This window comes from Eutrema salsugineum, unplaced genomic scaffold (genome assembly GCF_000478725.1).
Source record: "Eutrema salsugineum unplaced genomic scaffold, Eutsalg1_0 scaffold_6, whole genome shotgun sequence".
Lineage (NCBI taxonomy): Eukaryota > Viridiplantae > Streptophyta > Magnoliopsida > Brassicales > Brassicaceae > Eutrema > Eutrema salsugineum.
In genome coordinates this window covers 504,560-529,144 of record NW_006256547.1, presented here as the reverse complement: position 1 = coordinate 529,144, position 24,585 = coordinate 504,560, and the positions used below count along the sequence as shown (strand labels likewise).

General features: G+C 37.7%; 6 protein-coding genes across 8 annotated transcripts; 4 read left to right on the top strand and 2 right to left on the bottom strand.

The window, feature by feature from the left end:
- Nucleotides 1-444: 444 nt before the first annotated feature.
- LOC18011849 (BTB/POZ domain-containing protein SR1IP1) lies at nt 445-3,611 on the bottom strand. Of its 2 annotated transcripts, none has more exons than XM_024151188.1 (5): nt 3,309-3,611; nt 3,108-3,177; nt 2,389-3,006; nt 1,693-2,223; nt 445-1,191 (listed from the first exon to the last, which is right to left on the bottom strand). In XM_024151188.1, the coding sequence occupies exons 1-5, from the start codon at nt 3,362-3,364 to the stop codon at nt 652-654; spliced, it is 1,815 nt and encodes a 604-aa protein (XP_024006956.1). In that variant the 5' UTR covers nt 3,365-3,611; the 3' UTR covers nt 445-651. The 2 variants fall into 2 exon arrangements, with proteins under 2 accessions (XP_024006956.1, XP_006393938.1); XM_006393876.2 differs by having other exon boundaries at nt 456-1,191; nt 1,693-2,220.
- A 1,235-nt stretch (nt 3,612-4,846) lies between these two features.
- LOC18011916 (casein kinase II subunit alpha-2) lies at nt 4,847-7,308 on the top strand. The gene is made up of 10 exons (XM_006393875.2): nt 4,847-5,216; nt 5,549-5,678; nt 5,765-5,959; nt 6,028-6,185; nt 6,267-6,357; nt 6,451-6,516; nt 6,609-6,691; nt 6,784-6,847; nt 6,927-6,995; nt 7,092-7,308. The coding sequence occupies exons 1-10, from the start codon at nt 4,876-4,878 to the stop codon at nt 7,149-7,151; spliced, it is 1,257 nt and encodes a 418-aa protein (XP_006393937.1). The 5' UTR covers nt 4,847-4,875; the 3' UTR covers nt 7,152-7,308.
- Nucleotides 7,309-7,618: 310 nt separating this feature from the next.
- On the top strand, nt 7,619-9,795 carry LOC18011695 (protein CONSERVED IN THE GREEN LINEAGE AND DIATOMS 27, chloroplastic). Of its 2 annotated transcripts, XM_006393873.2 has the most exons (9): nt 7,619-7,637; nt 7,722-8,039; nt 8,134-8,286; nt 8,379-8,456; nt 8,559-8,654; nt 8,958-8,993; nt 9,058-9,242; nt 9,334-9,539; nt 9,643-9,795. In XM_006393873.2, the coding sequence occupies exons 2-8, from the start codon at nt 7,788-7,790 to the stop codon at nt 9,494-9,496; spliced, it is 963 nt and encodes a 320-aa protein (XP_006393935.1). In that variant the 5' UTR covers nt 7,619-7,637; nt 7,722-7,787; the 3' UTR covers nt 9,497-9,539; nt 9,643-9,795. The 2 variants fall into 2 exon arrangements, with proteins under 2 accessions (XP_006393935.1, XP_024007361.1); XM_024151593.1 differs by lacking the exon at nt 7,619-7,637 and having other exon boundaries at nt 7,705-8,039.
- A 3,032-nt stretch (nt 9,796-12,827) lies between these two features.
- On the top strand, nt 12,828-15,489 carry LOC18011694 (subtilisin-like protease SBT1.7). The gene has a single exon (XM_006393871.2). It carries the CDS (start codon nt 12,915-12,917, stop codon nt 15,189-15,191), a length of 2,277 nt encoding a protein of 758 aa, XP_006393933.1. The 5' UTR covers nt 12,828-12,914; the 3' UTR covers nt 15,192-15,489.
- Nucleotides 15,490-18,924: 3,435 nt separating this feature from the next.
- Nucleotides 18,925-20,099, top strand: LOC18011734 (histone H3.v1). The gene has a single exon (XM_006393870.2). It carries the CDS (start codon nt 19,029-19,031, stop codon nt 19,959-19,961), a length of 933 nt encoding a protein of 310 aa, XP_006393932.1. The 5' UTR covers nt 18,925-19,028; the 3' UTR covers nt 19,962-20,099.
- A 777-nt stretch (nt 20,100-20,876) lies between these two features.
- On the bottom strand, nt 20,877-24,172 carry LOC18011733 (U-box domain-containing protein 2). The gene is given in 6 exon segments (XM_024151668.1): nt 20,877-21,118; nt 21,207-21,965; nt 21,967-22,965; nt 23,177-23,293; nt 23,388-23,675; nt 23,920-24,172. Coding segments are annotated over 5 exon segments (2,211 nt in total). The 5' UTR covers nt 23,664-23,675; nt 23,920-24,172; the 3' UTR covers nt 20,877-21,058.
- Nucleotides 24,173-24,585: the final 413 nt, after the last annotated feature.

Genomic DNA, 24,585 nt, shown 5'->3' with positions numbered 1-24,585 from the left:
CTATTATACAGATAAAAAGGAAAAAAGAAAAAATTGGATTATTATTATTAATGGTAAACAATAAATAAATAATAGAGGAGAAGTTATAAAAGGGGCCAATGATGAATTAGTTATGGGACAAGAACATGCACTATCTGCTGGCATGTTCCCTTCAGGCTTCAAGCATCACCTACTTCCCCTGATTTAACTCTGATTTATTAGAAAATCAAAATTCTGATTTATATATTCTTTTCTAATTTCCCAATAAAAGAAGAAATGAAAACTTATCAGTAATTTCTGATACATGACCCCACGATCTTGTATGATCATTATCAGCTTTAGAATCCCAAGTTCTCTGAATCTATGATCTATCCTCAGAAGCTCCTCAGATAAAGGTTATCTAATAGATATCAAATTGTATACATATGCGTGTAAATGGTGTATTTGTACTATTAGATGAAAACAAGTTGAAATACTTTTCATTCAAAAAAGATATTACCAGCTTTATGTACAAACAAACATCATAAACACACACAGACACACACAAAAAAAATCAAATGTTTAAGAGTAGAAAACAAAAAAAAATATCCTTGAATCAGAACTTAAAAGTCCCAACAAAAATTAAACATGTACTCATTTTTATATATTATATTATATATGATTTTTGTTTTTTCAAGAAATAGAGTGTCTCCGATCTTTGGGTGGTTTGGTTCTGCCTCTAGCGTTGTATGGTGTGATGTTAAAAGGGTTTAGCTTTCCGAGTTTTCTTGAAACAGAGTTTATGAATGTCTTTCTTGGCAATGGAGGCTTATCCATGGAAGCAGTTGAGATTGGAGAACTGGGATTGCTGCTCATGGTTGTTGATGATTTCTTCTCGCTCTCTTTCTCAAACTCTTTAAGCTTCATCTTCATTTTGAGAAGTTCAAGTTTCAAGTCCTGGTTTTCGCGTTTTAGCTTGGAGAGTTCGTCGTTGTAGGAGCTGAGTTTAGGAGGAAGAACAGTTGCTGGAGGTGGTGGTGGTGGTGGAGAATCTGAATCGTTAGTGACTTCACCTCGTAGACGTTGTTGCTCGTAGTAAAGGACTTGAACAATGGTCTGAACGGGAAGACGATCGTTCTGAGCTGCGTGAGCGCAGGCTTCTCGTGATAGTTTCTGGCAATCCATTAAGCTGCATACTTTCTTCCTCTCTACATCACTCATATTCGGATGCGCCTGCAAGAAGAACATATTTCACCAGAGATCATTGTGAAAATCCTGAAAAGGCTTCGAAATCCCCCAGAATAATGGGAACTTGATCATTAAACAAAATCCTTCAACACAAGATTTTCAAGTTTTCTAAGTAATGGGTTTTCATCAGTTTCTGTTAAGTCTAAGATCTATCAGTTTCAGGAAATGGGTTGGCATCAATTTCAGGAAATGCTAAGTATATCTCAGGTTTTTAGTAAGGCTTTTTTAATCATTTTCTGTAGATACTCAAGATTTATCAATTTCAGGAAATGAGCTTTCATCAATCTGTAAAGACTCAAGATTTATCAAGTTCATGAAATGGGATGCTAAAAGTTTTTGCAAACGATAGGTCATTATCCAATTTCAGGAAATTGTTGGTCACCACTTTCTGCAAATGTCAAATATTTATCAATTTTTGTGGTCATCAAAAAAGGATTTAGTATTTGATCAATAAAGTTGTAAATGGTTTGCAAACTTGATAATTACCTTCAAGTAGATGTCGACGGCTCGATACATCCCATCTTCAGTAACTCTAGACTGTTCAGGAATAAGTTCAGCTAAACCGATGAATTTCTGCAAGCTCACATTTCTATCAGAAGCAATTTCAGCCAAATAATTCTCCATCAATTTACCAACACGTTCCATATCACCAGCAAGATCTACACCATTGTTGCTTAACCGGACTCCTTCGACTTCAAACTCAAGATAGTTCATGAGAATGCGTTGAACAGTGTCGGTATCAAACAGTGAGTGTTCTCCAGTGAAAGAATAAGAAGGAATCAAGAGATCATCAAGTACGGCTTGTGCCAATTGTAGTCCCATTCTCTTCTCCAAGTCAAGCCTACAAGCAACCGTTGTTTCGAGGTATATTGCTGCCCGTAGAAGCATCGAGAGAAAACTAACTGACATTGGGTTTTTCTCTCGAGGAAGAAGGCTTACGATTGTTTCCAGAATCACTCTTTTCTCGTGTTCTTGTTTTGGTTCAATCTTCTTCATTCCTTTCCCGAAAATCTCCTGCTTTTGCATAGACAGAACAAAGATGTTTACACATAACAAGCTGAATAAATCGAAATTTCTAAATGATAAGCAAAAATCTCTGTTCTCAACCAATGAGAGCTCTCCAACGGATCAAACCGAAAAACAGTCATTTCCAAATGGTATGAGTGTTTGAAGGAAACTCACCAACCCTCGAAGAGATTTCTGAGCATAGAGCATAAGCACTGGACCAAGTCCATACTGCTTAAACCCTCTGGCCATCATTGCGATCAGAACACGTTGAAACAAATCAATCCTAAGAACGGTTAAGTCTTCAGCCCACCAATCAACCACAGGCTGCTTGCTCTGCTGCTGAACCACAACCTCATTGTTACTGTTATTACTCGAAGAAGAAGGACTGCAAAATAAGCTCTCTTGACAAGTCATATAAGCAATTGCATCGATGCAACGGCTCACAAGTTTCACTCTTTCAGCAACTGGCAACAGTTCCTCTGATTTGTGCAAGACTGTGATCGAACTCGATAAGCTCTTGAGAGCTACTTCGTTCAAGTAAGCTTCGGCTCTTACGACGAGATTTTCTACAGAGTGTTCCTCTGTCATCTCTAGATACTCTGCTGCACATCGCAGCATGGCAATGTTCTCTGTGCTCATATCAAAATTGATACCGTAGCAGAACTTAGCCGTTAGCTCGAATGCTTCAGAGCCTCCAGGGATATCTGGTAATTTGATAACAGTAGCATCTGAATCGCTTTTTGATTCAGACACAAGTTTTTTGATAAACCCACATTTTGACAAGAGTGGGAACTGCAAGATACAGAGAGAGAGAAATGATTGGGCAAGAATGTGATCATGTCTTTGGTTTAGCATCATATCGACTAATTGGCGAATTTAGGTATAGATTTTACCTTGTGCAGTGAAAACGAAGCTTCTCCTACATGAACGGTGACATCACTGGAGACTTCCTGAGAAGAAATCCTGAAATAATAATGTAAAAAGATTGGATCTTTGTGTTTTATTAGAGAAAAAGAAAGGATTTTTACTTCGAAACTGGAAACAAAAAAGGATTGAGAGAAGTAAGAAAATCGAAAAGTAAGAGAATTAAAAACCATTCACTGGTTCTCTTCATAGCTGAGGAAAAATGATCTTTCTTCTTTGCTGACATATTACGAACACTAAGCTCGTAGTTTCTTCTCACTCAAGAAATCCACCATGGAACACTATTTCAAGTCCTTCTCATGAAGATGATGTGCCGTAACGTAATAAGAAGAAAGAATAAGATCAACGAAAAGAGTTTCTTTCTCTCTTTTCCTCTAATAATTGCGACCCAACAGAAAAACAGAACCGAAATTCCCCAAACGAAGAAAACCACAAACTACCCTTAACACAAAGAGTGAAGAACAAAACAGAGCAAGAAGCTCTATCTTCACAGAGAGATTCAAGAGATCGCTGTGTGATCTGGGTTCAACTGTTAACCTCATGCCTTATTCAGTAGCTGGTTTAAAGATTTTAGAAGGGTCCAAGTGGATCAGACAAATCTTCGGACGAAAACAAATAATTCCAATTTGAAATTAAAAAAGATTATCGCCTCCTCTCCACAAATGTATATATCTCTTACATGTATAATATAATGTTTGCTATATACTGGTTTATGGTAAGGAGAAGCGAGGGAAGAATCTTGATTTTGTGACAGAGTATGAATGATGGATCTATGTCCCTACAAAGAGTCTTATCATCTTTAAATTCTTCCTTTTTATTGATAATTGAAGGTCACTATATGCCCCAACATTTTGATTGAGACTCAACTCAATCTTACAATAAATGGTGTCTTCGAATAATATAAGACGTCCGCAACGAAAAATCTAAAATTTTGAAATAGTGACGATAACAAGACAGAAAATGCCACATGTATCTGAATTTTTTACCTATACTTGTTGTTCTCATGGCTTGGTCACTTAAAAATGGAAACACTTCCTTCATGTAAATATCGCTCTTGTCAATAGATTCACACTGACCTCTCATTTTAGCTTCTTCATCCATCACATGCCTCAATATCTCTGAAACACCTACTCTAATCAGGAAGCCTCAACTCCTGAATCTCCTTCTCGTTAATGGGCTTCGGAAATCTCCACCATCTAAAATAACTGTAGCTGTAGTAATCTTCGAGTGTGTATAAAAGGTAACAACCAATGAGCTGTCGCATTTGTGATAGGATTATGATCGATCTTTAAATGACTTCGTCGCTGCCCCGCGAGCCCCCAAATCTTTGGTCAGAGAAATCGTGGGGACACAAAACAGAAAGTTTCGACTTTCCACCTTTTTCTTGCCCAATACCGCAGATTTTCAAGAAGAATAGCCCCAAATTACTGAAACTACTGAACTTATAACTATTTACTGATATACCCTCCAATCCCTTTCACCTACCTAGGAACCAGAATTCAAAAACTTTTCACCAAATCTTACCTGCAAAAACGATGTCAGAAATTTCCAAAATTTTCCAAAAAATCCTAACAAGCGTAAGGCCCAAATCGTTCGGGTCCAATTATACATATTGGGCCTTAAAAGTCCATATGAGTGATTTGTCAGGCCTATTTTGGCAAATTTTGTTGCGCGAAAGAAAACTACGCAAACGGCAAAAAAAAGGAAATCAGAATCTGGTGCGGAAGAGCGTAGTGAATGATACATGCGCTAATCGTCTTCTTCTTCCTCACCTGCTTCCTCCTCTTCGAAACTCCTCTTCTTCTTCGACGTTTCTTGTTAGTGTGCGCCGTCTTGACCATACGTGCGCCTTTGGCGCACTCTCCTATCCTACGCTCACCTGTCTTCACTCCCACAGAGACAGCTGGTTCTGTCGTCCCCGGTAATACTACGATCGAGCGCATCGATCCAGATTCTCTCATCGAGATCTCTGCTTTTGGCCAGACGCGGGCGATGTCAAAAGCTCGTGTTTACACCGACGTTAACGTGATTCGACCCAAGGATTACTGGGATTACGAGTCGCTGAATGTTCAGTGGGGGTAAGATTGTTAAACCCTAGAAAGTCCCCTTTTCCACTGTAGCCGTCACGGAGTTTAATTTAGTGTTCATTTTTGAGATCAGCTGAATTGGTAGTAAGGATTCGAATCGTTCTTTCCAGGGTTTGTAGTGATAATGATTTCAGTTTGCTCTGGATTTACTTCCAGATAAAGCTTATCTAATGAAAGTTTTTGATGCTTATGTAGAAGAAATGCTTAATGAATGTTGTAACTCAAAACTCACGAATTTGAATCTATTAGATAATGAATTCGGTTTCTTCTATTATGGTAAAGCAATTTAGTGAAAGTTTTGATCTCCTTCGTTGCTCTCTTAGGGAGCAGGATGATTATGAGGTAGTAAGGAAGGTCGGGCGTGGAAAATATAGTGAAGTTTTCGAGGGTGTAAATGTGAACAACAAGGAGAAGTGCATTATCAAGATCCTCAAACCTGTTAAGAAAAAGAAGGTGAATTGTCTCACAAGGTTTTGCTTTTGATTATTTTTATTTGTCCACGGTGGTTTCTTGTATTTATGTGATCCTTCTTTTGGCAGATAAGAAGAGAGATTAAAATTCTTCAGAACCTATGCGGTGGGCCAAATACTGTCAAGCTGCTTGACGTTGTTAGAGATCAACATTCGAAAACCCCAAGCCTAATATTTGAATATGTTAACAGCACAGATTTTAAAGTTCTGTATCCTACGCTGACTGATTACGACATTCGTTACTACATCTATGAGCTGTTGAAGGTAAATGTCTGTATATATACTCCATTTGACTTCTAGTCCACATTATCTATATAAACTACTTGTTGCAGGCACTGGACTACTGCCATTCACAAGGAATAATGCACAGAGACGTCAAGCCTCACAATGTTATGATTGACCATGAGCTGCGTAAGCTTCGCCTGATAGATTGGGGTCTCGCTGAGTTTTACCACCCTGGAAAAGAGTATAATGTCCGCGTTGCCTCCAGGTATGGTTTTACTTTATATTCTCTATTTCCCTTTTCTCTGTAGCCAAGCTCACTCTGATTTTATCTCCCAATGCGTATCAGATACTTTAAAGGACCCGAACTTCTTGTGGACTTACAAGACTATGACTATTCATTGGATATGTGGAGTCTTGGTTGTATGTTTGGTGGGATGGTGAGTGCATACTCGGGAGATTTTCCTTTTTTTCCAGAATGTTTCTGAATTGTATTGTGGTGATCTGATTTGGCCAATTCATTGCTCGTATAGATATTCCGTAAGGAACCTTTCTTCTACGGCCACGACAATCAGGATCAACTAGTGAAAATTGCCAAGGTAAAACTTGTAAAACTCAATTTTTTGAATTTGATCAGATCTCCCGTTTCCATTGTCGACATGAATATATCTCCTCTACCTCTTATGCCTAGGTACTTGGGACAGATGATTTAAATGCGTATCTAAATAAGTACCAGTTAGAACTTGATCCACAACTTGAAGCACTTGTTGGGCGGTATGTGAATCTTCTGATTTTTCTTGTAATGAGCTTAATGCTAAGATAATAGTTGTGCTGAATCATTCTGGTTCAATGGAACACAAACACAGACATAGCAGGAAACCTTGGTCAAAATTCATCAACGCAAACAATCAGCATTTAGTCTCACCGGAGGTGTAGTATTTTTCTTGATTTTCATTCATTAGAAAATGGTTTGTTTGGGTTTTAAGTGGATGTATCTTCAACCATGTAGGCGATTGATTTCCTCGACAAGCTACTCCGGTATGATCATCAAGACAGATTAACTGCAAGAGAAGCCATGGTACGTAGAAACAAAAGGCCGACTTTTTCATTTTTTTATTTTTCAATCACATATTATGAAGTAAAAGGAACATACGCTTTGTTGATTTGATGACAGGCGCACGCTTACTTCGCGCAAGTTAGGGCAGCAGAAACCAGCAGAATGAGAAGTCAATGAGGCTCAGAGAGATCTCTTTAAAAAAAAAAAAAGCAGCACTATATCTTTAACCTCTCAGATTGATTGTTCGGTAATTGAAGATTTTAATATTCTGGGTTGTCCAAATTTATGGTTTTATCCTCGATGTTATTGCCTTTTCGTAATTATGTTTTTACCATCTGGCTGTCCATAATTTTTGAAAATGTTTGTTCTGTAATTATGGTGGTAACTCTACACTCTCGTTATTGCTAAAAAAAAGAAAATCAAACTAAAAAAAAACAAATATATATTAAAAACAATAATGGTAATGGTAATGGGCTAATGACAGCTCGTATGGACACCTACTGGGCCTTTTTTATTGAAAGCCGATTAAATCAAAATGGGCCGAGTGGCCCAGTGATGTAAATACTATCAAAGATAAGAGAGGCTCGTGGAAACAGAAGCAGATGCCCGGGAAAACTGCGTGCAAGGAAGCATCAGCCACGTGACGAGAGAGAGACGCCACAGGTCAGAGGAAACAACAAAAAAAAATAAAAAAACTAAACTGATTAATATAATTTTTATGGCTCTGCAGTGTTTGCCGTCTTTCAGGTGCTCTGCTCCACTTACCTTTAATCCTCAATCGAAGCTACTCACAAGGAAAACCATTCGCGAATCATGCTCAGATTAAACGCCAATCATCCTTCGATTCCGAAGATATCCCACAGGGTTTGTAACAGAAAGCTCGGGAATCACTATGATTCTTCGTCGATCGTTAGATATGGCGGAATTGGTACGAAGAAGGAGCTGGTTCTGAGCGTTTCGGTGAAAGCAATGGAGGACAAAGGTAATGGCAGTGGAAGCATGAGTTTCTCTGGACAAAGCTGGGATCCAAGTTCGGAGATTCAAGTTCCTTCAGACCAAAGACCGGTGAGTAAATGTTTCTGGTTTTTTTTTTAAAGTAATGATTAGCTTTTAGAAATTATACCTTTTGGTTTTTAAAAAATTTTGGTTGGGTTTTTAGGTGAATGAGTATTCGTCTTTAAAGGAAGGGATGTTGTATTCATGGGGAGAATTGGGTCCAAGCCAATTCTTTCTTCGTCTCGGTGGTCTTTGGTTGGTGACTTTCACTGTTCTTGGAGTTCCCATCGCTGCTGCTAGCTTTAATCCTTCCAGAGTGAGCTTCGAATCCCAGCCTCTGCAAAATAAGATGTGTTTACACTGTTAACTGATGATTATTATATGTTTTCTTTGAAAAAAATGTTGCAGGAACCTTTGCGGTTTGTTCTAGCTGCAGGGACAGGAACCTTATTCCTCGTCTCATTGATTGTCTTGAGAATTTACCTGGTATTAATTTAAACTTTCCCTGTATCTCTCTACTTGAAACTTTCCGATGGATTTGATTGAGTTGTTCTTGACTCTGTTTTTTTTTTTTCTTTCTTTTTCCAGGGATGGAGCTATGTTGGAGATAGACTGCTTTCTGCAGTTGTGCCATACGAAGAGAGTGGATGGTATGATGGCCAAATGTGGGTGAAGCCACCAGAGGTTTGCATTTTAAAGTCCTTTCCTTTGCTAAATCTACAAAGTTCCCTTTGAAAAATAAAATAATAAAGAAACCCCGATAAGCTCAATTAAAAAATGTGTTTAGTCGCAATAGTTGTAGTCATTTGTGGTAGCTTGAAATGGAGACCTATAGTTCTAGTTTAAGCACTACAAAGGTATCACCGGTTCTAATAGTTTATGCATTTTGTTATATAACACTAGAAGAAAGGAACATGCCCTGGTCCAAATGCATCTTTGCCTGTTGAATCGACCTGAGACTGATTGATTACTGTGACTTTGCATCAGGTATTGGCTCGCGACAGGTTGTTAGGTTCTTACAAGGTAAACAATAAACAGATGCTCAAAGGGCAAAGAAAATCAGCTAACTTTTTTTTGTGCATTTCAGGTGAAGCCAGTAATCAAGATGCTCAAACAAACATTAGTTGGAACAGGAGCTTTACTGGTTTCAGCATTCGTGCTGTTCGTTTTTGCAACACCAGTCGAGGATTTCTTTAAAACCACCCTAAGTTCTAAGGATAACCAACCAGAAGTTTCCATCTCCAGAACCAACAACAACAAGTTCAATATGAGGTTATAAACAAGATCAAATCATAAATTCCTATCTATCTGGCTTTTGTTGAAAGGCAAACTAACCTCTTTTCACTATAAACAAAACTTTCAGAAAAGAACAATTGCTTCGGTTGCCCTTAGATGTTGTGACCGACGATGACTTGGCAGCGGCGGCGGCTGAGGCTGCTGATGGAAGACCTGTGTACTGCAGAGACCGTTACTACCGTGCATTAGCCGGTGGTCAATACTGCAAATGGGAAGATCTTGTTAAATAGCTGTCATACTAGAATAAGAACGAGAACACATATATACACCAAAGTAAATTTTCTCAGTCTTGATCAAATATGGCTGAATAAGCCTAAATCCTCTCACTAAAAGTTAATAATATTCAGATTATTGAGATTTTGTGCTAAATCGGCAGGTATCTGAAGAAATCCATAAAGCGAAGTCATAATGGAATCTCAGATGAAGAACAATCTAGTCAGGTGATAATCTATCACCTTATCAGGTTACAGAAAACTGAAAATTGAAATCGATGCTTGCTTATTATATCCGATAACCGACGAGTGGATCTCAATCGAAGATTTCAGTCACCTGATAAACATTAACATCAGGAAACTTAAAGAAAAAAACTATACTCAAGCTTCGAAATCGTATCGGAGATCTATCAGATGAAGAATAAAAAAATGAGATCAATGCTTACTTTTCTTCCTCCAATAAACCGAAGAATGTATCTCAAATTCTCAACCAATAATCTCAATCGCCAGATCAATTCGTCTTCTTGGATTGCGATGACTACGAAACCTAATCGATGAGTTAAATTGCAAGTCGGAGATATCGCCTCGCGCCTAATCGCAAAAATGTACAAAATTAAAGACCATTTTCAACAGAAGCGATAACGGTAATAACGATCGTTCTTTTACTCTATTCTAGTGGGCTGCGGGGGCCTGTTAATGGCCTGATTTAAAAAAATAAGATCTTCAATTAACGGCCCACTTATATGACGACTTTTTTGATAGAATGCGTGAGTTTTTTTAATACTAAAATCCTGAATAGAATAAAAATTGTTTCTGAAATAAATTTTTGGTAGGCACACAATTCAATTTCCAAAACAAGAAAAGGTTGGTCTAATTAAAAGCCTGATATATACTATTCTTTTCCAAGTTTTATAGTATTAGAAAACAAGGACATGGACAAGATTCAAATGCTCATCGTGGCATTATTCACTAAGAAACCAGCCAGTGCCAGCTTCCGCTGTTGCTATCGTTTTCTCCTTTATAAAAATTGTTTAATGTAATGAGAAAATGTATCACTGTAATGGTTAATTATTCGGATGGGACTTGTGTTAGGTCTGATTGAGAGACACGTTAATTCATGTCGTACCATGCGAACCAAAGTCTCTAATTGCCATTTTGCCACTCACATTATTTGGATCCCAACCGTCAAAAGAATTGGTTTTAGTTGAATGCTTCGACCAAACCCAATCGAGATCTAGAAAAGCAGTTCGTTATGTACGTTCTCATACGTAACTATTCATGTGTCTGTGTGTGTGAGAAATATTGATTTCCTTTACTATTCTCTTAATTTCTGAAGATAAAAATTTGATGCTTATTTCCGCAAAGTTTTCAACATTTTAACATTAAATTAACGTTTTGTTAATACTATAAGACAGCGTAAAGTATGTAAAACTATGTAAGTTACGAAAATATAAGTCCTAATTTTATACGCAATCAATGTACGCAGAATTGAAGTATGAAGTAAACAACTTGCTGAACAAAATAAACCTAAGCGTTAATGGCATCCACGGACCGTGACATAGATTTTGATGTAAAGCATATATACATAAAGACTGTCTCTGAATAAAGTGTGTACATAAAGACATTTTGATGTATAATGTGGACATGCGTATAATGTACTATTTTGCTGTATACAAACAAAAGAGAGTCACGAGTACCTAGATTCTTGTATAAACGTAGTTCGAGGTAAGACAAAATTGTTGACTCCAACACCTAATGGATACATCGAATGTGGGGGTATCGTACCGTTTTTCTGGAAATTTAACCGGACTAGACACGTACCGTACCGTACTCAAGCGAACCGGAGGTAAGACAATTACTCGGTTTAATAATACTTTTGTCTTTATCAATGAATATCGAAACAACTGAAATTATTAGGACATTATCTACAAGTGAGGAAACAGATTAAATTACTTGTGTAAGCTGTATTAGGCAGGAAAATAGTATGATGTGCCGTTGAGAAAAATAAAAATTATGATGTTTTCGAAGATTCATTAGTACTTTAATAAAGTAACTTAATCCGCGTCACATGTCGCGAATTAATATCTACTTGTTACGACTCATCTGTCCTAACTGTCATAATTGAATCAACGTTAATAATACCTCAGTACATCAACCGGAACAAGATAGTTTACTTAATAATTTCATATTTAGTATGATATACTCTTTTAAAGTCGTAGATGTTTTCTTATTTATAAGATATAGTTTCTCAGATAATGAATATCAGTCCCGGTTAGAAAAAAAAAAGGTTACACATAATTGGTTGTAATTGAGATCGGACGGTTGAAAATGGTTTGAGTTTTGCTTTTAGCTTTCTCTTTTGCAGAGTTGAGATCTGGTTCGATTTCGCAATAAAACAACACATAAAGAGATCTGAGAAATGGCACGTTATGACACGTGGGCCATAATCCCAGAAACTGTGCTTAGATCCAAATATAGTCGTATGCGTGTTCTCACTCGTAGCTTCGGTTACAGCTTCGGTTATATTCTATCCTCTTTATACAATACCGAAATAAAATTGTATTTGATACATTAGAATATGGATATAGAAATATACCATGTAATCCACATCGTATAATTATAAACCAACAAATTAAACTCAATCCCAAAACCAGACTATACCTATTTACATCATGTCTAGAAACTATTCCAAGAACACTTGAAAAAATAAAACTACTGTTTTTGTTTTGACTTGAGTGACCATTCGATTCAAACCCATTCAGAAATCTATTTATCCTTTTTTAATAAAATATTATATTTAGTGATTTTTTGATTAAACCCTTTAATTTGCCCCTTTGGTGACCAATATATAATTTATACACACAAGACATTGCCTTGGTGAGTCATTACCCACTCGTTAGTCATCTTCCAATGGTCGTTTATTTCGTAACGCATAATAAGATTTACAAATTCGAATGTGCATGTGGAAACCAATGTAACATATATTGGTTAAATGCAAGCGAACTACATAAGTACACAACCAAACGAAGAAGTCTCATGCATCGCAATCTTCTAATTAGTATGAATTAAAAGGCTAATATACAGTTAGTCATAATAGTTGTCGTCAACATCATAATGTTTTTCCCGAACCACACGGCACGATGATGATTATACCATTACCAGTCACAGTAATAATCAGGGGAAAATGGGATAATTAGAATACTAAACAGAAACAGAATCTCGAGATAATAAAGCAAACAGACTTAAAACAACAAAAACAAAAAAAAAGTAAGTCATCACTTTCAAAGAAGAAGAGTGGACACAAGAGTCTCTAATGATTCATTCGTACGCATCCATTATCTCTTCTTCTCCTTCTCTCAACTGTATTTAAACCCTCTCTCATCTCCTCCTTTCTTCTTCGACTCAGAGAGAGAGACCACAAAATTATAACACAGATATGACTTGTTCGTTTCTCTCCTCCACTGCTTTCTTCTTTCTCGTTCTTCTTTATCTGGGTTTCTTCCACGTGTCAGATGGAGCTCAACAAGGAACTTACATCGTTCACATGGAGAAATCTGAGATGCCGTCGAGCTTCGACCTCCACTCACTCTGGTACGATTCCTCTCTCAGATCCGTCTCAGAATCCGCTGAGCTTCTCTACACTTACACCAACGCGATTCACGGATTCTCCACTCGGCTTACTCCAGAAGAAGCCGACTCGCTCATGACTCAACCGGGTGTCATCTCGGTTCTACCGGAGCACCGGTACGAGCTACACACCACTCGGACTCCACTCTTCCTCGGCCTCGACATACACAACGCAGATCTATTCCCCGAAACAGGCGCCTCAAGCGACGTCGTCGTCGGAGTTCTCGACACCGGAGTCTGGCCTGAGAGCAAAAGCTTCTCCGACGAAGGATTCGGTCCGATTCCGTCTACCTGGAAAGGCGGCTGCGAGGTCGGGACTAATTTCACCGCGTCGCTCTGCAACCGTAAACTAATCGGAGCAAGATTCTTCGCTCGAGGTTACGAAGCAACGATGGGACCTGTGGACGAATCCAAAGAATCGAGATCTCCTAGAGACGACGACGGTCACGGAACTCACACGTCATCAACAGCAGCTGGATCGGTAGTGGAAGGAGCTAGTCTTTTAGGCTTCGCTAATGGCACTGCTCGTGGGATGGCTCCACGCGCTCGCGTAGCTGTCTACAAAGTTTGTTGGCAAGGCGGTTGCTTCAGCTCAGATATTCTCGCGGCGATCGATAAAGCCATCGACGATAACGTCAACGTTCTCTCGATGTCTCTCGGCGGTGGAATGTCGGATTATTATAGAGACGGCGTCGCGATTGGATCATTCGCCGCCATGGAAAGAGGGATTTTGGTTTCTTGCTCTGCTGGTAATGCTGGTCCCAGCTCCTTCAGTTTATCCAACGTAGCTCCCTGGATTACTACGGTCGGTGCTGGTACTATAGATCGTGATTTTCCGGCGCTTGCGATTCTCGGCAACGGGAAGAACTATTCGGGAGTTTCGTTGTTTAAAGGAGATGCTCTTCCTGCTAAACTGTTGCCGTTTGTTTACGCCGGGAATGCTAGTAACGCTACTAATGGGAATCTTTGTATGACCGGAACTCTGATTCCAGAGAAAGTCAAGGGCAAAATCGTCATGTGCGACAGAGGAGTGAATGCTAGGGTTCAGAAAGGTGATGTGGTGAAAGCGGCTGGTGGGCTCGGAATGATTCTGGCGAATACCGCGGCCAACGGAGAAGAGCTTGTGGCGGATGCTCATTTGTTACCCGCCACCACCGTGGGAGAGAAAGCCGGTGACATTATCCGGCACTACGTCTTGACCGATCCGAATCCCACCGCTACGATTTTGATCCAAGGGACTGTCGTCAACGTCCAGCCTTCTCCGGTGGTTGCAGCGTTTAGCTCCCGGGGGCCTAATTCGATTACGCCAAACATACTCAAACCGGATTTGATTGCGCCGGGAGTCAATATCCTCGCCGGTTGGACCGGAGCTGAAGGACCTACCGGACTCGCTTCCGATTCTCGCCGCGTGGAATTCAACATCATCTCAGGGACGTCAATGTCTTGCCCTCACGTGAGCGGTTTAGCGGCTCTTATCAAGTCGGTGCATCCGGAATGGAGCCCGGCGGCGATTAGATCGGCTCTCATGACCACCGCTTACAAAACCTACAAAGACGGGAAACCGATCCTCGACATCGCCACGGGGAAACCTTCAACGCCGTTCGATCACGGTGCAGGACACGTGTCCCCGACAACCGCCATCAATCCAGGACTCATCTACGATCTGACGACGGCGGATTACTTAGGTTTTCTCTGCGCGTTGAACTACACATCGTCGCAGATTAGAAGCGTGTCGAGACGCAATTACACTTGCGATCCGAGCAAATCGTACTCCATCGCTGATCTGAACTATCCGTCGTTTGCCCTTAACGTCGACGGAGCCGGCGCGTACAAGTACACGCGCACTGTTACGAGCGTGGGAGGAGCTGGGACCTACTCGGTTAAAATAACTTCGGAGACGACAGCAGTCAAGATTTCGGTTCAACCGGCGGTTTTGAATTTCAAGGAAGCTAACGAGAAAAAATCGTATACGGTGACGTTTACCGTAGATTCGTCTAAGGCGTCTGGATCTAACAGCTTTGGGAGCATCGAATGGTCAGATGGGAAACACGTGGTAGCAAGTCCCGTGGCCATTAGTTGGACATAGTGGGATTTGGTGAATTACGAGAAATTCAAAGGGCTCTTATGAAAAGAAGGTGTCACAGATATTTTGTAATGCCGTTTTAATATAAGACCTCTGTTTAGCAAAAACGGCATGCATTCTATTGATGGCTTATCTATATAGTTTGTTCTTGGAAATCAGCGCTGTTTTTTTCTTTTCTAATTTTAAAAAGAAATATTCCCCGGTCACAACTTACAGTCACAACAATGGCTGGGTTTCTAGGTGTTTCTCTTTTCATGTAACTTGAATATTTAATGAATAGCAAAAAAAAAAAAATTATATATATATAGCACCATCATTTACTGTTTCACCTCCGAGTGAGCTACGGACTCATGACTATTTTGATTTACTAAACTGTTTCAAATTGAAGTGTAGATATCTAACGAAAATCATGATTAGAGTTTTCTTCTCTGCCATTTAGATATTTGTTTCTAATGGAGTTTTCAAGGATTGTATACGCTAATGGGCCTTATAATGATGGGCCTATTTGGGATTGCCAGTTTGACTTTTGTGGGTCTTTTGTTTATTGTACTCTATTTCTCCGGTTCCAGAAAAATAGAGAATTTTAACCGATTTTATAAAGGTGATGTGGTGAAATCGGCTAAAATTCCGATGTACTCTATTTCTCCGGTTCCAGAAAGCTACATCAGAATTTTAGCCGATTTCGTTTTCTCGAGCTAAATCTGGTGCAATGTTTAAGTAAACGAAATTTCAAAGATGATTACACACTGCACAAGTCCATTTCGCATCTTGCCTTCCATAGCCAATTGGTTCACGTTGCATGATTGTAAACATCTCTAAGATTTTAAAACCAAACTAAATTCTAACCCCGTGCATCTGCACGGGAATATTTTTTATTGTTTAACAAATTTTATAATATAATTTGTGTTTTTGAGTTTAGATATAATTATTTTTATAAATATAGTTTTTAATAAGTGAAAATATTGATTTTTGTGTTTAGATATATTTTTATAGTATTAAAATTAATTATGATTATAAAAATATAATTTTAACCGGTCCGCTAATATTAATTCAAAATGAACTATTATAAAAACATAATTCTAACTTTTCCGTTCATATTACCGTATAATATAAATATTTGTTAAAAGTTTGAGATGTATTAACAATATTATTTAGCATTATAGTTTTCTAAAATTTAATCAACGAAAGGAATGTACAACTGGTTTTTCAAACCACATTTTAATGTATGCAATAATTTTTAATTTTTTATGTTTTTATTTTGTATAAAAAATATATTTCCGATATACATGTATAATTCAAAATTAGTGATTTTAGTTACCAAAATATTTTTAATCCGGTTTTTATATATATTTTTAGTTCTATGAATTTTTTAAAATATATTTTTAATATTTAAATTATACATTTGAATTTTATCTATTATTTTATTATTAATTTGTAAATAAATCATAATCGTAAATATATTATATAAACAACATAAATATCATATCATTTACATCATTATAAATATTTTATATTTCAAATATAACCATTATTTTCATATGTGAATTATTTTGTTTTCAAAAATTCTACATATTTTTGATAAAAATGTTTAGTAGTATAGAAATTATTTAAATTAAAATCTTTAAATCAAATCTAAATTAATATCTGATTTATTATTTTTAATCAAATCAAATCAAATCTAAATTACTTATATTTAAGGAACTCTAAAAATATTTAAATTAATAACTAATTTTCGAAATTAAATATAAATCATTATTAAAATTATTTTTTAAATATTTAAAAAAATTAGGAGTGTTTGGAAGCAAGTATTAAATGTGCTTCTGTTTTAATATAATAGATATTAGGCGCACACAATTAAGGATATCCACATGCCAAATTTATCAAACCAAACATCTTTACTAGCATATTTAATTTTCTTTTACGGCTTTCATTAGCATGTACCGTACGTGTAATGTTCAAAATTACCAATATATCTAAGAAAGTTAAGGAACAAATTTTTGTTGTAATGATAGTTGTGTGGGAAATTCAAGTAGTTCAATATTAATGATAAACAGTGTGATTATGAGTTTGAAAATAAGGAAAAAAAAGTCGACACGACAATGAAACACGTCGCCCTTTATTCATAAAACCAAAAAAAAATACAATCCCACGAGTCACGCATGAATCAAAAGCAATGAACATTGAACTATAGTGCCATCAAATATATAAAAAGTGTGCTAGAAAAATCGATAAAATTAGAAAGAACAAAAAGTTGACAAAAGCATATAATTATGAATTTCACCGCAAGTTTCAACTATGATGGTACCAACCTCGCTTTATTTTGTTTTTTCTAGTACTTTATGTCAAAAACAGCTTTCCTAATTATACAATTCGACCTAGACGTATCATATGATTTCAAATCCATTCTACCGTTTATTTCGTAGATGAACAATTTGTCTTGACTATGATGAGTAAAGTTTCCTATTTCATGAATATAATTAGCCCACGTCCTCTTCTAGAATTGGACATCAAAATATAACTTTTAATTTAATTATGCAAAAAGTCATTTTCAGATTGTATTTATAGTTTGTAATTATATATGTGGTCAAACTCTAATGTCTCTACAATTAATGGAAACAATTGTAGACCAGTAATACGCGTTTGAAAAAGAGAAGAGACAAAAAAAAAAAGAGTTATGCAGAAAAATAGATGTTAGATCATTCTAGTCGTATTAAAGCTAGAAATTAGCTAGGAATTTAAACAATCAAAATTAGAAAAGGATGCATAATTTATTCTCTACACATATATAGAAACAAATTAAACGCTCAACATTAACAACAAAGCAGCAAAAGAAATGAATTAAAAAAAATTAGATAATAATCATGATAAATGTATGCCTGTGGAAGATGATGGTGATGGTGCTGGGTAAAGCGTAGCTATCGCGTGCCAAAAATAGTGGCCTAGGCCCACTCCTCCACAGACCCAACCTTCTAAGCTATTCTTATTATTTTTATTTTCTTGGTTTTTGTTTTGTTTTTACGTATCTAATGTTTTATTTATCAGAAAAAGTGAGTAGAGAGTCTAACAAAAGCCTGCCCTATCTTGCAGCCTCTCAGCTTTGTCATGTGTGTGTATTTTTTTTTGGGTCAAAGCTTATCATGTGTATTTGTTAATAGAAGAAAAAAAAACATTTTTAGTTTTACCCGCCAAGCAATATAAAACGTTAAGCAGACTGCTAGTAAACTATTAACCAGTATTCAACTGGTTTTGTTATTTCTAAATTTTGACTAAAATTTTAGGTTTATAATTTAAATCACAAAGCGGACGGTTTTGAAGTAGACTCTTGGTCCTATGCAAGTTGACCATTAAAAGACGAAACAGTAAAGCATTATTTTCAGGATTCAAATTACGCATAAAAATTATCATTAAATTTTACTCGATGGAAAGAAATAATCGTAGATGATCGTCACGATACTGAACGAAAAAGAAAAAAGAAACAACACGTCTAGTAAACTAGGACTCATACTTCTCATGATGATTTAGTCAAGTCATGGTTAGAGCGAAAAAGGAGAAAATAACTTTCGGTGTAAAATTTACTTTTTCTTTCGATGGCTTATGTCTAATGTCTGGTTCCAAGTATAACTTATGTCCATAAAAATATGAATTAAGGGGCTATAGGTTAAATGAAAAATAATACTAATGAGTAATAGTAATAATAAAGGTCGATATCGTTATTGACTTTTTCAACCGAAACTTCTCTTCTTTAAATATTCAAATTTGTCGCCCACTCAAATTCATTATGTGTTTAAATTAAGAAACTTTACCTCTCTGTCTCTTGTTGGAAACTCGGAAGCTTCGAAAATGGCGAGGACATGTACGGAAGAAGAAAAAGCCCTATTGATCTCTCACGGCAATCAAGATCAAGAAGACGAAGAAGAAGATGACAGAGGAGAAGAAGAAGAAGAAGAAGAAGCGTTGTCTCTGTGTGACTTGCCGGTGAATTTATCCGATGAGAAAGTTCCGTTTCCGAAACAATCCAAGAGGGAAGAAGAATTCGAGTTCGATTCCGGGTTCGAATTTGAAATCGGGTCATCGTTTCGGGCCGGGTCAGATTCGTGTGAACCGGCTCCGGAGATGACTACGGCAGACGAATTATTCTTCAAAGGCCAAATTCTGCCTCTTCGTCACTCCGTCAGTTTAGACGCCGATTCGAACCGGTTAATTTCCAGATCCGAATCGGTCGAATTCCGACGAACCAGAATCGGATCGGACCGGAAAATCAAAAACACTTTCATCGATTACAGCCAGCCGAGTCCACAACCACAGATAAGAAGATCATCGAGCATGACGGCTCGTGTGAATCCAATCAGAAACCCCAAATCATCTTCGATTTGGGATTTTCTCCGGCTAGGACTCGTCCGAACGCCGGAGATCGAACTTCGAACCGCCGGTAACGCGAAAATATCAGTGAGTCGAAACAGTAGCTGCAGTAGCACGAGCACGAGCTCGAATTCGAAGAAAACAGGATCAGGAGAATCGAGATCGAGGAATCGAAGAAGAAGTTTCTTTTTCGCGGATTGTAAGTGTTCGGTTTCGACGGAGACGATCGTACCTGTGAAAATGAATGTCTCCGGTGAGACGGAGGAGAAACAGAGGATGGTGGAGAAGAAGAAGACGGCGAAGAAAGAGGAGAAAACGGCGATTGCGCGTAAGAGAACTTTTGAGTGGTTAAAAGAATTATCACAGGTAGGATCTGCAGTCGTCGTCGATCATGGAAGAAGAAGCTTGGCGTGATGACTCCGGCAAAAACTTTCATGTTTCACTTTTCTTTCGTTTTTCTTTATTTTATTTTTTGTTTAATCATTTCGTACGTAATTATCTTTTTGTATGTTAGTGTTAATTGTCAATTATACTTAATTTTTCCAAATGATTTATGTTTTTGGTTTTCATTCTGCTAATCTTAGATTTCATCATCTGAGTTTGAGTGTATTTTTTATTTCCAATTTTTAGGTTTTTGCCTTTTTTGGGTGTTTCGATTTTCAAAAATTTGACAATCGACGAAACTAATTATAATATCCAATTGTGTGTCCGTTACTAGTAACGAAGTTTACTTAAATAAATCCCAATATATATTTACATATATTTCTAGATTACATTAATTCAACCAAACAAAAAAATTCGCACACACGCATTTAGTTAAAATACGAGAATCTAATTCGACTTCATCGTATGGCAAGGGGATACGTTCATAATGACCTAATGTTAATACCAAATGTAATAGAAGTTTTTTTAACTAAGTTAAATTTCATACGAATAGATATGAGAGAGGCATACACGTATATGATGGTATGAAAGCGAAACATCATTTAAAAAAACGAGAATGATGTGAAAGTGAAATATCATATGGGTGTGCTTACTTTATTTTGTTTTCCATAAAAGATTCTTATAAGGAGTGGTGGTTGACATGATTAAAGCAATGATGTTTATATATCTAAGACGTGAGTTTATCACCATATCGTATAATATAATGTTTTTTTTTCTCATTATATAGTATACATGGTTTTACTACTAAAATGAAAATCCTCAACTCAAAGGTCTTTAGTCACTTGTATATGAGCATAGTTGGCTAAAAAGTTTTACCCAAAACTTGGATGCACATCTTGCTGGAGACTATCAAATGGGCCGCCCATCAGTTCAATAACCACTATATATTAATGTCATTTCAAAATATTTGCTCCAATGAAATAATAAAATAGTATACACATATTTTTCAGCTAGAGAGATTCACAGGTTCACCTTATATTTGTACAAATATTTTTTTCCGTAAGAATCACTATATAATATAACATCCATATATACATATAGATATCAAGCTGTGCAGGAAACGAAGATCAGGCTCTCCTCTGGTTACCTTGTTTTTGGGCTTTAAAGTACTTAAGAAGATTCTGTGCCTGAAACAAAGCATAGAACAGTTATCACTTTAACCATGAGACATAAAAGAAGAAGATGAAACCAAAAAGAAAAAAAGTAAAGGAAAACCTTCTCTTTGGCTCTAGCTGTTCCTGATTTGGTAAGAGCCACAAGAGGTGGAATAGCTCCTTCTCTAATGACAGTGTTGCAGAATCTAGGGCTATGCATACAAAGCTGCAAAAGTGCTGCGGTTGCATTCTCTTTGCCTCTTGCTGAACCTAACTCCACAACTTCCACCAGCACAGGTATTCCTCCTTCTTCCCCAATCGCAATCTTTCCTTCTTTCGTGGTTGCAAGATTCGCCAACACAACCACAGCTCTCTCCACCATTCCAGCCGCAGGATCCATTAACTCAACCAAGTATCTAACTGCTCCTGCTTCGATTACTCTCGTTTTGTTCTCGTGGTGTATCGAGAGGTTGAACAGAGCCGTGGCTGCGTCTTTCTTTCCTCTGAGACTCCCATATCCCAAGAGGTCAACGAGTGGCTCTATAGCTCCTGCTTCTCCTATCTTTGTCTTGTTCTCTTCGATCACTGATAAACTGAACAGAGTCGCTGCTGAGTTCTCTTTGGCTTCTATGCTTCCTGTTTTGAGGACGTGAATGAGCGGCCCTATCGCTCCACTATCTGCGATCACTGATTTGTTGTTGTCGTTGATGGATAAGTTTAGTAAGCAAGTCACAGCGTCCGTTTGGATTCTCTCATCCGTGGAGTATAGCAGATCGACTAGGGAGTTGATTGCTCCACACCTTGCAATCACAATGCGATTTTCAGTACTGGTTCTTGATAGGATCCTGATCCGAGATGTGGCCTCTCTTTGTGTATCTAAAGGAAGGACTCTTGAGATCCTCCACAAGTTTCTTCACCTCTGCTTCGATACTTGAACTGCTTCCAGTTTCTCTTATGGTCGCTGGGATGATCCCGGGGTGACGAAAATGCCTCACTGATGGAAGTCGCCAAACAGTTTCCACCGGTTCTTGTGAGATTGATGTATCTGCAGCATCAGTGCTTCTTTGTTGGACTTTGGAAACCACTTCAGCGACAATGCCTGGTGCAGAAGTTGACCTACTTAGGACCTGATGCTGCTCCTCGCATTTGGTAGCATCTAACGATTCTGTATGGCCCTTTCCGGAAACCGATGAATCCTCTGATGACGAAGCTCTCTCTGACTCAAGTGAATCATCCAGTGAATCATCCAGCAATGGAGAGAGAGGCAGAGAACCAGCCGAGTCACCTGATTCAACAAGAAGAGGGAATGGCTGACTTGACTGAATCAACTCCAATGGGTCAGGAGGGTTGACATTGTTTGATTCACACCAGTTGGCAATGAAAGCCTTGACACTGAAGTTAGGTGTCAGAGTGGTGTGAGATAAAGCCTGCCTTGTCTTTGGGCAAACCATGAGTCCCATACCGATCCATTTTTCGATAAAGACCCGTTCGTATGTTTGACCAGATGCCACGATGACTGGATCAGTCATAAGCTCAAGAGACAGAGGGCAGCAAAAGTCGGAAGGCACAGGGTCCGGACAAAGTAACTGAGACTGCTTTATGTTGGAAAGGTAATCATGCATTTGTGTCATTAGAGAGATCAATCCGTCTATAAACTCAGCTTCGGTGTCATTCTCAGCAAGCTCGGCGTTCTCCTTCAAGTTTGCAAGAACCACACCTTCAATCAGAATCTCCTGGTTGGATCTCAAACCAATGCTCTCAGCAATTTTCACCAGAACCTCTGAACTAGGCCCAACACCTTCCTTTTGATCTATCAAAGCTAGATCAATAGTATACGATATCTCCTCTCTTCCCACTAACTTCACCAGTTCTATGCACTCCTGATATATGAACCAATGTCACAACATAGAGAAGCCTGATCAATTAGTAGGTCCTAAAGAAAACTACACACAGATTAATGAACAACACTTGTGCATTTTCAGTTTGGTTCTATGAAGATAAAATATCAACTGAAAAAAAAAAAAAACTGAGCAAAATTATCTAATTAATGAACTCTAGATGATTCAAAAGAAGCTAACATTGTGATATTACCTCAAACGATGGTGAAATCAGATCGACAGGTAAATGTTGTTCGCAGTGTTTGAGCAGCTGAAAGACTTCCAAACTGGATTCCCGTAACTGTGATGCTAATGATTCGATTCGAAGAACCTGGTGATACGCAAGATAGGTAGGCAAATAAGAGCAAACGAGTTAGCTCTGTTAAAAACGGGGAGGAGATTCTACATATGTTTTCTTGACTTACATAAAAGATTCTAGAAGAAAGAGGTTGCCAGCTCTCAAACTGCTCTCTCAGTTCGTCAACGTATTGAGATAACTCTTCAAAGCCGTTGTTAAGCAATTCGCTAGGAGCGGCATCAGAGCCAACAAGGTCCTCAAGAACAAGCTTAAGAAGCTTTCCTATCTCTTCCCCTCTGGTGTAGTACCTATGTGCTGGGTTTGATTCTAAGTTGTCCATCGTTGATATACTCATATATGATGAGATGTTATCTAGCAGAACTCTTAACCAAGACACCTCCATATTTACCTTCACCTACCAAAAAAAAACACTGAACAAGAATTACGAGTTTATAATAACTAATTTGTAAGAAATTAAGCAAATCCAAGCCCCTGAAACAAGAACTGCAAGAACACCAAGTAAGAAAAATTTCAACTTTTCACCCAAGATTTTTAAAATGACCTAAACGCTGAGCTGAAAATCAACCTAACATTAGTTTCACAACGTTGAACATTTGCTTTGCTTCATTTATTGATGATGCTTTAAAAATAATTCGAACCAATTTCTTAAGCTGAGGACCCAGCAAAACCCAGAGACGCTTCTGTATTTATCTACAAAGAAGAACGCATTAACCTATAAATTAATGCTTAGTCAACTCGAGTCAATATAATAAAAAACCATTGAAACTCTGAACCGAACAAAGAGAACATCAGCTTGAGCTTCAATTAGTTGTTCAAATTCATAAACTTTTAAGCTACCCAGAAAGTAAAACGAACTTTACACAATTACGAAAGTGCAGAAAAACGTTTCTATCCCGAGAAAAAAGAAAAGAAGAAGCAACAATCAGCCAAAGCAGAGATTATAACGAAAGAAAGTAATCAGTTGATGACGATGAAATTACCTAGCGGTTATGGCAGTTTCAGCTCTCTCTCTCTCAGAAGAAGGAGAAGAAGATGAAGAAGAAGAAGACGAAGAAGAAGGGAAATTACAACAGTGGAAGCGCGGTAAGACCGAATCCTTGATCGCCAAGACTTTCCTCTCGATAATGTTTAATTAAATTAGTGTAGTCTCTACATAGTCATTAATTAGTCCTTAACAACAATGCTTCTTGGTGTTCTCTTCCCAATAAATGCGTTAGGCTCTTAGCGAGTCTTACGTCAAACCTTGTTAGGTGGGTTATGTAATTTAAATACATTTTCAAATTTTTTTTGTTTGAGACTTTTAT